Here is a 13653-nt window from a genome sequence, read left to right on the forward strand (position 1 = left end):
CTTATGAATATTATTTCTGAAAGGGTTCCTTCGGCCCTTTCTTAACCTAGGCTAACCTAAAATAAAGATAAATGTACCTTTTTTCTATACTATTTAGATTTGAGGTTCAAAAAGATATGAGAAAAAAATGAAACCTGTCTCTTCGTTTATTTATCATTTTGTGTTTGAAACATTTAAATTATTATTTTTTCTATAAATAATAATTTTTTTGGAAAAAAATCTTCGAATATATTTGAAGAAAATGTTCTAAGTTTTAAAAATGTTTTCAAGACATGATTGTATCTTTGATTTCAACGAATTTAGGTAGTGTATATTATATACTTGTAATAAATTAAATAAACAGACAAACTACTATACATTTAACTTTATTGGACCTTCTTTTAACCAGTTACCGCTATTCCCGTTAACGGTTCATCGGCGTCTAGAAGTTTAGATAGCAGATGGAAAATCATTCTGAACGTAACTTTTTACCAAGATATAGCAGTCATCAAATCTGTTTAATCTGTTATTTTATAGGCATCAAACGGCTAATTTTGAGTTGTTAATTGATGGAGAAAAAATCAAAACGCATAAACTTGTTTTAGCATATTACAGTCCTTACCTCAAGGTGAAAATAAGTTATTTATGTTATGAAATTTTTTTAAAAGTTAATTTTGTTTGTCCTAAGTGGCCAAATTTTTTGTGTACCTTTTAGCATGGCTCAGTTCTAGTATTAAGCCAGAAATTTATCAGATTCGGAGTCATGTTATAAAACAACCCGATAATCTATAGCATAAAATTAAGCCTTTCAAAGTGTTGCAATAAAATTTATAATTTATAGTTGCTTTTCCAAAAATCTCTTATGAAACAGTTAACAAATGATAGTCTAAAATAATACTAATTCTAAAATTAGGGATTGCTTCGAGCTACAAATGTCTCTTCTTTAAAAATGCAGGTAAAAATAAATAAAAATAAACAATGAGAATAAATAAATTATTTCCCCTGTTATGAGGACAGCATAATTGCTGCTGGGACAAAAATGATATTCATCGTTTTTAAAAATACATTAGATTACCTCCCTCAAACCTTTGACCCCCTCCCCATATTACCAACACGAATGTCCTTGTGTTCATTTCTACTTCACTTTAATTTATTTACTTTTAATTTTGTGATAGAATGTGGATGTGCGAGCAGTTCGGGTTCTTATTGATAGCTTCTATCATGGCCACTTGAAATTGGATAAAAATAATGTACTGCCCATTATTAAAGGTATACTAGAAAATAAATCTAAAGAGATAAGACAATGGCAGATAATTTGATTTACATCCCCAATGTTGATACATAAAATTTTCCCTTTTGTATATTACAATTAGGAGTTAAAACGTTTGGACACTCAACTTAATAAACCAACCGGTCAAAATATAATAAAATTCCCAAAAGTTATTAAGCCAACGAATAAGAAAACGTTATTATATAAATTTTACTCTGTACAGGTAAAAATGAATAAAAAATTAAGTTACTTATCAACTCATAAAACAAATTATGCATTTTTTTCTTCAAATATGTTAATAATATCAAAAAAGATGCATATTTTGTTTTATAAGTTGACCTGTAACTTAAAATTTTTTTTTTTTCATTTTTACCTGTACAGAGACCACCTGGAGGCCTGGAGCTCCGGAACCTGGAGGCCTATTCAAAAAATCTTAAAACTTCGTGAAATTCATCATATAAGAATGATTTTATCATTAATAACCTATCCTCTCAGTCCAAAGATAAAGCCTAGGTGCCAGGTTTACGCAAATGTGTCAAAACTCCCCCCCCCCCTTATTTTTTTTAAAAACTTTATTATGAACCAAAAGAAATATCCCATTAAGATTAGACATAATCGTCCTGACATTTATATTTGTTATTTTTACTAGTTGCAGATTATTGGATGTGTGAAGATATACTCAGAAAATGTTTACATTTTATTCAGGTGATGCATTTTTAATACTTTATAGGACACAATTTACAAAGCTAATGGTCAGAGAGAGAGGGGACAATGAACTGTTTATGCAGTTTTCATAACCTAATAACCCGAATATGGCATCTTTATCATTTAGACACAATTTGAAGTAAGCTAAAATAAACAAATTAAAATATGCTATTTAACAATTGTTTCTCAATAGTTTAAAACTTCGTACTACTAATTATTGGTGTAAAATAGTTAAAATATATCTTAGGTTGATATATCCCTAGTCCCGACTCGAGAGATTTAGATAAGCAATTTTGCGAAAATGTTAAAATTTTGTGCACATTTTTAAAAAAACTCAAGGAGAAACAAATCAATTTTTGAAACATAATACAAAGCATGTAGAAAAAGTTGGTGCAATTTACGCCAAATAATATTGAAACAATTGTGCCTTTTTAGATGTTATGCGTAAAAAAAAGTTGTTAAGATGACAATATCCAAAAGTAGCGAAGCAAAATATTTAAAAAAAACTCAAGAAAAACCAAAAAAATTAAAGCAAATCAAAGAAATAATTTCATAATCAATTTTCACACTGAATTTACTAATAAACAACCTGGAACCTAATTATTTAATCAGACAAAAAACCATATATAAGAAATTTAAAAAGCCACTTTTGTCTTTTTATCGCCACATTCCGTTCTGAACAGTCAGACAGGCGTATATTTTGAATTAGCTTCGCTACTAAAAATTGTGATTTTACTCTCTTATTTCAATCTTTTCTATTTTTGCATCGAAACATAATCTTCGGAAAATGTTTTTAAGATTTTAAAAAATGACAGAAAGAATTCAGTTTTATTTGAGTATTTGGCTCGCAAGGCCGCTTATTGCGTTACTGATATATTTTTAATGAAAAAATCATTATAAAGAAAAAAAAAATAAAGGAAGGAAAGTGATTAATGCTTATGGATTGAGCTGTTTTAATATTGATCTTGATATTAAACTTGATGCCAATATTTTTTATAACCATATGAAAACCAACGAAAAACTATACAAATAAAAACAATAATTACCAAATACGGATGGACAACTATGTACAGAAATATGCATAGAAATAATATGCTTTTTACTTAAACATTTGCATTTAAAGTGGCAAGGCAACGCTTAGCCAGAAAACCTATTGACTATAAATAATAACCGATAACATCTCTAATTTAGATAGGATTCAGGGATAAGTCAATGGAAATAAATAATCTTACCCCCAAAATCATATGTTTATGCTTCTTTATGTATTTGTTTGCAGGGAGGGAGGGGGCATAGGGATGTTTATAACACTAGTCCCCAAAGTTAAATAACGTCCTATTTTATGCGTTGATTTATTAACTTTTGAAACTGAATTTTAATTGGTTTGTTAATTGGGTTAAGTATTAAAACTGTTCAACCACTAATTGTAATGTACATCTTTTTATCGGCCATTGTCTTATCCCTTTAGATCCCTGGTTTGTTTGTAAAGGGTAAACAATTGTGTATATTATTATTCAGTTTAATACAAGTTGTAACCTTCTTAATAAAACTTCAGAGGTGAATTTCTTCATGACAAATTCCATAAAAAAAACCTTCTATGATTTTGTTTAATTTTTGTAGATTTTTAATGTGATTTTGGTTTATTTTTCACGAAAACAATTTTGCCCCACAAAGCGATTAGTGGGGCAATTTTTTAAAGAATCCACCTCAGATGTCCATCCCATTTCCCTTTAAGACTATAAAATAGAGTAGCTTCACTTCTAAAAAGCTGTCATTCTTATATATATTCTTATTATATTTATAAGAATCTAAAATAATTATAATACCATTAATAAAAAATACTCCAAAAAAACTCCAAATAGAGAACCTTCAAGAGCTGTGTTAAATCGACTTGTAATATTTAAAAATATCACTTAAAACAGAAAAAAAAACTAAACGAAAACGAAGTGCAAACATTGATGGCAAATCCATGACTACATATATTGCGGCTAAGTCCTACAAAAGAGAAAGGTATTTCCTGACCCTATTGTCCAATAGAAGCTGACCCAAAACACAAACCCCAAACCTCTCACACACACACACTCACACTCATACACTCACACATACACACTTTAATACTCTGACAAACACAAGCACATTACGCATGTACAAATACAAAAGCGCATCTATTCTACAATGTATATTTTTTTACCAAGCTGTATCATTTTTATGTTTATATATGCATAATGTAGCTTAACCTTACATAAGAAGAACAAGTCTATATGTCTCTTTGTGTGTAGCAACTACTGGAACGATATGGTTCAATTTTACAATGAAGCTTCGTATATGTCAATTGTAGGGTTAATAACTATATATTTGGGAAGAGTGTACCTTAACTCTTCCGAGATAAACCCCCCTCAAAAATCCACCCCCTCCACCCATCCCTCGAAACAAAAGGCCTCTAGGGTCGTAACCGCAAGATATTCATAAGAAAATTACTCAAAGCTTTTATTATTAAGTATTTATTTGGCCTTTAAATTTTTATCACATAAAAAATTAGGTTAACTTATCTAATTATATAAAGTAGTAAGCTTTTTTTGTCTATAGCGAAGGATCTTGCTAACCGCTGACCCGATATGGTTCTCCTTTACATTGAAGCTTCCTATAGGTCCTAAGGTTGTTTTATTTTATAGATAAAGTCTGGGTATGGTTAAAGGCTATTTTTCTGCCCTTATTTATCCTTTAGAATAGAGTCTTATTTAAGTATATTTTTCCATTAAAAAATTATTTTTTATGTCCCGCTACAAAGGATAAATTTGTCTTATTTTAACTTTTCTAACTTTTCCATTAAAAGTGTTTGACTCAATTATTTTTGCTTTCTTTTTTCTTGTTACAATCAGGGAGGAAGAGGACAGTGACAGATAATCTACAACCTTTTTTTTTTACCAATATTTGTCAAAACGAAAGCAGTAATGTCTTAAATAAAGGGGGAAAGAATATTTTTTCTCGTATTTATTCGAATCCGGTGGATAGGAACCGGTTCTCATCCATACGAAAAAACTATGTCTAGCATCGTATTATATCCAGTTTTCTACGAATATAGAAATGTACAATCATAAGATTAAAACTAGTTTTTTTAGCCGGTGACTTCGTCACCTCGGGGCTAGAAAAACTAGTTTTAATCTCATAATTGTACATTCTATATCCGCGGAAAGCCGTGTATAATACGATGCGAGAAATAACTATTCTTCTATTGTCTTACCCTATCTCACTATGTAGAAATATAAAGTGATAAGATAATGACCGATAAATTTATATACTTCCCTAATCGGGATACATATAATTGCCTCTTCTGAATATTCAAATTGGTTGAAACGTTTGGACACTCAACTCATTGAACCGACCAATCAAAATCCAATAAAAGTCTCCAAAGTAATAAAAGTAATACTATATTACAATGGGGACTAGTGTGATAAACAGCCCAATGTCCCCTTCCTCCCTGTTCAACAATGCATTAGTGAAAATAAAAGGGAAAATTTTAAGGAGGGTTTTAAGAAAAATCTGGAAAAATATTTGCACAGTGGAAAATTGAAGGATTTTAGAAAATGATGAATATTTGAGTACAATAAATCACTACAGCATTAAGATTTTTGTGGTTAATTGTAATTAATATAATGTATAATAATCATAGATATACATATTAACCCATTAGTGCCGAACCGGGCATCAAAACCCGGTTCCGAAAAATGGAAAAAAAACCGGTTTCCGGCTTCATAATTGCATCATTCTCAGAATGAATCCCCCCTCTACTACCCTGACTTTCATTTCCCCCTGGAGCAGGCAGTTTAGCTTACTTCAGTTTGCTGGTATAGCTCAACAAAATTTGAAAATCATGAAAATTCAAAACACCCTTCTAACTTTTTTGTTTTTATAGTAAAGTCGCTGATTGTTTTTGTGAAATCTATTGTTTATTGACAAGTACATCTACTTGTGAATTCGTTTTATTCAAATTATAATTTTTTATATGATTTTTTTATCGTTTTTTTACGCCCTATTATGACCCGGTTCGGCTTGGCCATAAATACCCGAAAATTTTAAAACCCGGCTCGGTTTCGGTTTTTATTACCCGGTTTTAACTTTTCAACCAATAAAAATAACAGTTTACGTCATTAGTAAGGGTTTGAGCCACCCTAATAACCCTAGTAATCTCTATAGGTGTCACCCAATAGTTTTATGCTCGTTTTCTGATATGTAACACCCAAATTTTATATGTTCTTTTTTTGTAGTGTGTGTCTTTTAAAACTTCGAGCAACGGGTTTTTTTACCCGAAAACGGCGGCACCTATAGCCGAAACACTAAATTTGAAATAAATCGCTTCGTATTATACTTGTAGCTCTTTAGATTACATGAGGTTGTGTAGTTTTCAATTACGGATCGTATCAAAGTTCTAAAAAGTGTTCATCTCACTTTTGGCGTTCAAAAATTACATTTTTCGATTTTTGGTCAAAATAACCGGGTTTATACAGGTCAACCGGGTTTTAAAACTGGGGGAAAGCACCAAAAACGGGTGTTAATGCCTGGTTGGTATTTATGGCCAAGCCGAACCGGGTTTTTTTGCAACTTTCCTGTGCACGCCACTAGAGCAAAACAAAAAAATACGAATTCCGTTTTGACCATTATAAAGCTTCCCTGAAACTTACAGCTCGATCGGCCCATAAAAGTGGCGCTCGGCACTAATGGGTTAATAAACAATTCTCAACTTTTTAAAGATTATGTTGTTATAATATATGGACCATTCTAATTCGAATTCATTTGGGATACTTTGGCCAAAAGTTTTTTTAATAGGCACTTTAAAGAGGCTCATATGTGTTTTAGAGATAATCTAATAAAAATGGACCAAAGAGCCTAATTTTGTCATTTTTATTCTATTGAATCAAAATAATAATCATTCAAAAAGTCTCAAAGTGCAGCTTTTAAAGAGAAATCATTAATATAATAAATGATTAAATATATTCTTTAGATAATTTTAAAAATGTCTAAAATACTTGCTCTTATATAAGTTTAAGTCTATAGTTATTTAGAAACTTCACTAAATTTCCACAGTTAGTAGTAAAGGGGTCTGATTTGTATCACATAAGAGATAAAAATAACAATCTTTTTATCCCCTAAAACTTAAAATTGGATTGATTGCTTCAATTTAGAAAGCATTAGAATAACTTTCTAAAACATCTGGGCTTTTAAAAAGAATATTTATTTTACTAAAGTGTATATATTAATGAGTTATAGCGTCAGACTAGTAATTGAATAGATAGATTGATAGATGTCAAGGTCAGTTTAAATTCTTAGTTAGTCTTGTGCATACCTTTATACTTAATGAGGTATGGGTTAAATGTGTGACTTAATATATGATTTAATAAAAATACTTGGGCATAGTCCCTTTCGTGGCAACGCCTCTTAATGGGTGTTTCGTCGTATTTTCACAATGGCTTTTTAGGCCAGGTTAGGTTATTTTAGGTAAGTTGATTGCCCCGCAGGGTTAGGCAATTGGCCTCGAAGGGTTAGAGCCCCACACAGGGGCTAGAAATAGAAGAAAATCTACTGTGAAAATACTTTTAACCTATTTTATTATTTATCATGTCATACCAATTACAAATATTTAATTCATTGGTTATAATATAACGAAAAATTTTACCTTTTTCAAAGATACGGCTGCAGCAAAAGTTTTAGTTTTGCAGTCTTTTAACTTTGGGCGGTTACAGGAATAAGGTATAGCCAACAAGCGGAATAAATATAAAATATTATTTGGGTGACAAATAAAGAGATCTTCAACTTTACTATGCGTTGTCCCCTAACGACAGTTGAAAATCACGTATAAGTTTCTTGTTTTTTTTTCGAATAAATTACGTTGTTGGTATAAGCTGGTGTGGTTAACTTTCGGCTGCAGATTGTTCCTTATGGAGAAGTTGGCTGTCGACTGGAAGCATTTGAATGTAAAGTGGACACTATATATGGCAGCTTAAATTAGAGCCTTATTTTTAACTGGTCGTTTAGACATAGGCTAGTCGGCTAGATTATTCGATACTAACGGCACCAACCGCTTAAAGTAAAAGCGTCGATTCCTTGATTTTCCCCCCTAAATTAGTGTATGAAAAATAAATTATTTATATAAAGCTAAATCCTTGATTATCCTTTTAAAAACAGAAGTTGCATGATTTTTTGCACAGCCATAAGATTGATAATGCAAATTTTAGTGTCTATATTAGACTTATGCCTTGTAGACTACAATTATTCTAGAAAATATACTGAAATGAGAAATATTTTGCTCTCCAAGAAACAATTAAAGGATCAAGAATACCCTTGTTTAATCTATTTTGGACAAAGTAAACAAATCCATAGTGATCTATTCTGGTTCTATCCATTATTTAATGATTTAAATATTTTGATTTTTTTAACTTTGTATAAATTTTAAAAAAATATGTTTATGTTATTTTATTATATTTTTTGCAATTCATATTATACTGTAACTTATAATTGATACATACATCTAGAATACATTTAAAAAAATTGTAGCCTCTAATTTTGATATAAAATACTTATTTCTTAATGACTAAAGACCTTATGTCAAAAGTTTAACCCTTAACGGTCGGTGGGGGGGGGGGGGGCGTTGAACGCCCCCCCATCCGGTTTTTTCTATCTCATTTTCTGTGTGTGAAAGATAAAGAGCCCAAACTGCTTGACTTTTTTTTACACAAAGATAAACATTTTCTAACAAAAAAAAATTCTTCTAGCTTCAAAAATAAAAAAAATACAGCTGTTTGAAATTTTTAAGTAAAAAAGGACCTAAAAACAAAGGTTGTTAAATAAAAGGCTGAAGGAAGCGAAAATTGACTTTGACTTACTTAACCCTTAACGGTCGGGGGGGGGGGGCGTTGAACGCCCCCCCATCTGTTTTTTTCTATCTCATTTTCTGTGTGTGAAAGATAAAGAGCCCAAACTGCTTGACTTTTTAAGTATGGGTATGACACATAACTGAGCGTTGGAATTTTTTGAATATCTCCATCCTGGCGGGCACAGGATGCCAGCAAACCTGGCAGGGTCATCCAGGTAAAGAGCAAAAATATTTTTTGACTAAAACAAAGCATTTTTATCATACCAAAATACTAAAAAATCCTCTAGTAGTACATCCTTATATAAAATACAGGTGTTCAAGTCACTTTCAGGTTCCAGGTATGATTCTGCAGGTCCTGATCCTCCAGGTCTCCAGAAATCTTTAAAATGCTTCTGTGTGGCCGTAATTTTTGACTTAGAAACTTCAAATTTTAAACTTAAGCTTTTCTTAAATGTCTACATAATTACAAATTTCATGAAGATCCGTTTTCCCGCCGACCGCCGACTGCGGCGGCTGGCAGCTGCCAAGTACAAAATAAAAAGTAAAATTACATAAAGATAAACATTTTTTGGAAAAAAAATTTTCTTCTAGCTTCAAAAATAAGAAAGTTACAGCCGTTTGAAATTTTTAAGTAATAAAAATCCTAAAAACAAAGGTTGTTAAATAAAGAGCTCAAACTGCTTGACTTTTTAAGACTAGCTCTAATAGGAACTGAGATAATAAGGTGCGGCAAGGGGCCCGACTGTAAGGGGTTAAGGTCGGAAAATCATCATAACACAGGGGACTTTTTTTTCTAGCTTAAATAGGAACTGAGATAATATGGGGGGGCGTTGAAGCCCCCCCCCCCCGACTGATTAAGGTGCGGCAAGGGGCCCGACTGTTAAGGGTTAATATAATTTGATAAATAATGAAAGAAGATATATATTTTTATTTGATAAATTTACTTTGATTTTACTCTATTATGTGTAGACAGTAGATAGTTAATTGAAATTTAAAAAAAAAATAAAGATATTATTAATACAACAATTTATTATTTGATTTTTTGCTTTACTTTTATTTGTTTTAAAGGCTATAGTTTAAGATGACACTAAACAAACTGTTATTAAGATGGCAATATTTATAGTATTATAGGCAGATTTCCGCGGATATCAAAATGAAAATTTATATAAAGATTAAAATCAGTTATAATAGCCAAGAGCTAAAAAAATTGTTATTAATCTTATGATTTTTATTTCAATATTCGTGGAAAAGTGTCTGTAATACGATGCTATTTAAAAATTTTCAGTATGGCTGAGAACCGGTTGTAATCCAGCGGATATTAATCGGTTTCTAAGCCATAATGGACAAGTTTTTCTTTATTGCTTAGAGTTCTGCCAACATGAAACTGTCATATTATGCTGACAGCTAACTATGAACAGTATTATTCTTGCTAAATTTAAAGAAACAATTAATAATCTCTAAATTTATAATTGGTCTGAGTGAGACAAGTGTGCTGTGTGTATTTAAACTATTTCTAGATTGCACATATGGATTTTTAAAATCAAAGATTTCCTATCGATTTCAAACTTAGCATGATGATTTCTATATCAGTTAGGTAAGAAAAGCAACTCTATTATCGTTACCAGATTGTCCGTACGTTCATTTAAATCATGTTGATTTTAACTTTTTTTGACAACAATTTTTTGTATGTTATGATTATCCTATTTATCTGATTTTTGAAATACTGATTCTAGACACAATGTTATAAGTAAAACATTTCTATAATCAAGTCCTAAAAATGTAATTATGTCCTTAAACAGTATTCTGTATTTAAGAAGTTTTGCAACAAATTTACTTACCATTTTCTTTAGCCTTAAGCATTAATATGCTGTTCTATTGATTTACCATTTCAGAGCTTCGCTTTGTGGATGTTGTCATCCTTGTTTCTATTCATTTTTAATGGACACATTAAAAGTACCATAGCTTGTTATTGTATGTCCAACCGTAAGTTTATATTATCTTTGGTGTTAATAAATCTGTGTGTATGTATTCATATTTATTTTCTTCTTACAGTCTAATTTGTACATAATGGCTATTAACTCTTAATTTCTGCTTTTTTGTTTGTCTGTCCGTAGCTTAAGATTTCGCTAACCGCTGGACAAAATTGGTTCGCATTAACAGGGAAAAATTCCCCTAGAAAAAAAAATATTGAAATTGAAGGATGACTAATCATTTCCCACCCCCAATTTCAACAAGTAGACTTTAGAGCGTATTTGACCAGTCTAATGACGTATAGATTCTGAATATTTAACCATGCTAATTTGTATTGTATTAGTTAAAGGGCTCGGTCAAACAAATAGCTGAAAAGAAATATCCCTCTCCACTCCCATTCTGTGCAGGAACGCAGGGATTTGACAATGGACAGCTAATTTGTCTCCACTATCTTAATATCCAAAAATAAGTCTATTTAAAGGATTTAATAGTGGAATAAAGGGTATAGATTGATATGCTAGTCCCCCACTTCCCTGGCGTATTCTAGAAAAGGATAGGATATCAAATCCACATTCACACAACAACAGAAGGTTGTTAAAATACAACAACAATGAAAATAAAACAGCATTGCAATTTCACTCGATTTTTTTTTGTCAAATAAGATTCCTAATGTAAAAAATATTGGGTTTATCTATGTTTATTTAAAGTTAAAACCAAGATAATAAAAAAATGTCTACATAATTCTTTCATATCTATGTCATTTTATGCAAGATCAATCGTATTTTGATATACCAAACCATTTTCTAAAAAACCTTCATGTGAAACTTTTTTTAAAGTAACATAAATGTTAATTGTGTTTTATTCGAGATTTTATTTGTTATTTTGTTCGACCAACCATAAAAAAAGGAGAAATGAATATTCACATGGCTTTGAGCCCATTATATCATGGCTATTATATTGATAAACATGCTATAAAACTTGGCAGGGGGAGCATAGACCCCCCCCCCCTTACCTACACATCAGACAACATTCAAGGCGCTAGTTCAAATATATTATTCACGCCGGTGCAGTGGTGTGTGTTTGCAATGTGTATTTGTGTGTGTTTCAGCAGGAAGGAAGGGGGCATTGGGCTGTTTTATAATAATATAATTTTCTTATTCGTTAGCCTTACAACTGTAAGGACGTTTATTGAATTTTGATTGGTTGGTTTATTAAGTTGAGAGTCCAGAAGTTCAACCACTAATAGTAATCTACAGAAGGGGTTATTTATGTATCATCATTGGTGATGTACATTAATTTATTGGCCATTGTCTTATCCCTTTCGATCCCTGATTTGTCTATATTTCATAGTTTTTATCAGAAATAAAAGGATAAAGCTTGAAAAGGCAGTGCTTAGTAACTACTTCAGATTCTGTAGATTTGCAAGCAACCGTATTTCTTAAAGTTTGCCCAATCTTGCAAGTTAGCTGTATAAATAAGAAATGCAGGTTTAAGCCTTTAAATCAACCATTACGATAAGATATTTTTTTTTTTTTATTTTTCATTGTATTGAATATCCTTAGTATCCTTGATGTAATGTGTATTTATAAACTATTCAGTTGTTAAATTTAATTTATATTCAGTCATCTTGATGCTTTACAAGTATTTATTTTCATACCCACTATGATACAAACAACTAACAAGGATGACAACATCCATAAAAGCGAAGCTCTAAATCATAAGGAAAAACAAACATTAACACTTGTAAAGTGTCATCACTGAATAATCATAATTTATGAATGTCGAAACAAAATATAAAAGTAAAATTGTTTAAGGACATACATACATGTTTAACACTTGATTATAGAGATGCTTCGATAACAATGTACTTTGTTGTCCTAGGAAACAGCATTCCAAAAATCAGATCAATCGGATTATTATATCACTAAAAAATTTGTTGTTAAAAAATTGTTGTGGACGTACGGAAATTCCGGAAATAGAGTTGCTAAACTTAAAAATAAATTAACGAAAAGGGCTATCCGTTCCAGACGGACGGATGGACCGACCCTAATTATAGAACAGCTTCGTTTTTAACAAGGGTAACAATATGCATAGATACCAAACAGATAGATGATAGATTTAATTATAGAAGATTTAGTGGATAGATTAAAGAACCGATAGATGGACAATTGGTATAAATGAACATCGATTTCATTTAGGCGGGCTGGCGACTAAGCCATGAAATGAAATACGAGTTTATGACTAATTAAAAGGATTCATAGATCAATCAGAAACGCATTTAAAAAATAAACAGATAAAATGAGAAACAAATAGACTTAAGAGTAGCTTCAGTGTTAAAAACAAGAATAAATAAATAGTATGTATGTGTTTCCTGTCAGAAGTAGTTTAGTGTATATGCAAATCTTTCAATAGTAGAAATAAACCATAGTATTTTAAATGCACTCATAGACTTTAAAATATATTATCTAATTTCTTTTCAGTTTGGCTTCGAAAATGATTAATATTCGCTGGATTAGAACCGGATCTCAGCTATACTGAAAAGGCCTGTGCCTTCGGCATCTCGGGGCTAACAAAACTGATTTTCATCTTAAAATTATATATTTGTATATCCGTGGAAAACTGATTATAATACGATGCAATAATGAAATATTCTGAATGTCTCTACATTATATTCTATTCGTTATGAAATGAATTTAAACACTTAAGTGTTTGTCCGATAAGATCTCGGTGAACATTTGACAGATGCGTTTATGATTTTATGTAAAGCTTCTGATTTGTTCATGACTGGTTTTAAGCTATTTTTGTGGATTAGAGTGCGATTTTGGCTAGTAAAATAAAAACCATTGTTCAATCCTGTTTATCC

The 13653-nt window shown here is 31.0% G+C and overlaps 1 protein-coding gene across 1 annotated transcript; it reads left to right on the forward strand.

Annotated features, from left to right (window-relative positions):
* The first annotated feature begins 224 nt into the window (after window positions 1–224).
* On the forward strand, window positions 225–2033 carry LOC145312724 (gigaxonin-like). Its single transcript, XM_080151979.1, has 5 exons — window positions 225–303; window positions 517–607; window positions 893–934; window positions 1155–1248; window positions 1899–2033. Exons 1-5 carry the CDS (start codon window positions 260–262, stop codon window positions 1967–1969), a joined length of 342 nt encoding a protein of 113 aa, XP_080008105.1. The 5' UTR covers window positions 225–259; the 3' UTR covers window positions 1970–2033.
* Window positions 2034–13653: the final 11620 nt, after the last annotated feature.

This window comes from Acartia tonsa, chromosome 2 (assembly GCF_053477335.1).
Source record: "Acartia tonsa isolate MP-2025a chromosome 2, ASM5347733v1, whole genome shotgun sequence".
In the NCBI taxonomy this organism is placed as follows: domain Eukaryota; kingdom Metazoa; phylum Arthropoda; class Copepoda; order Calanoida; family Acartiidae; genus Acartia; species Acartia tonsa.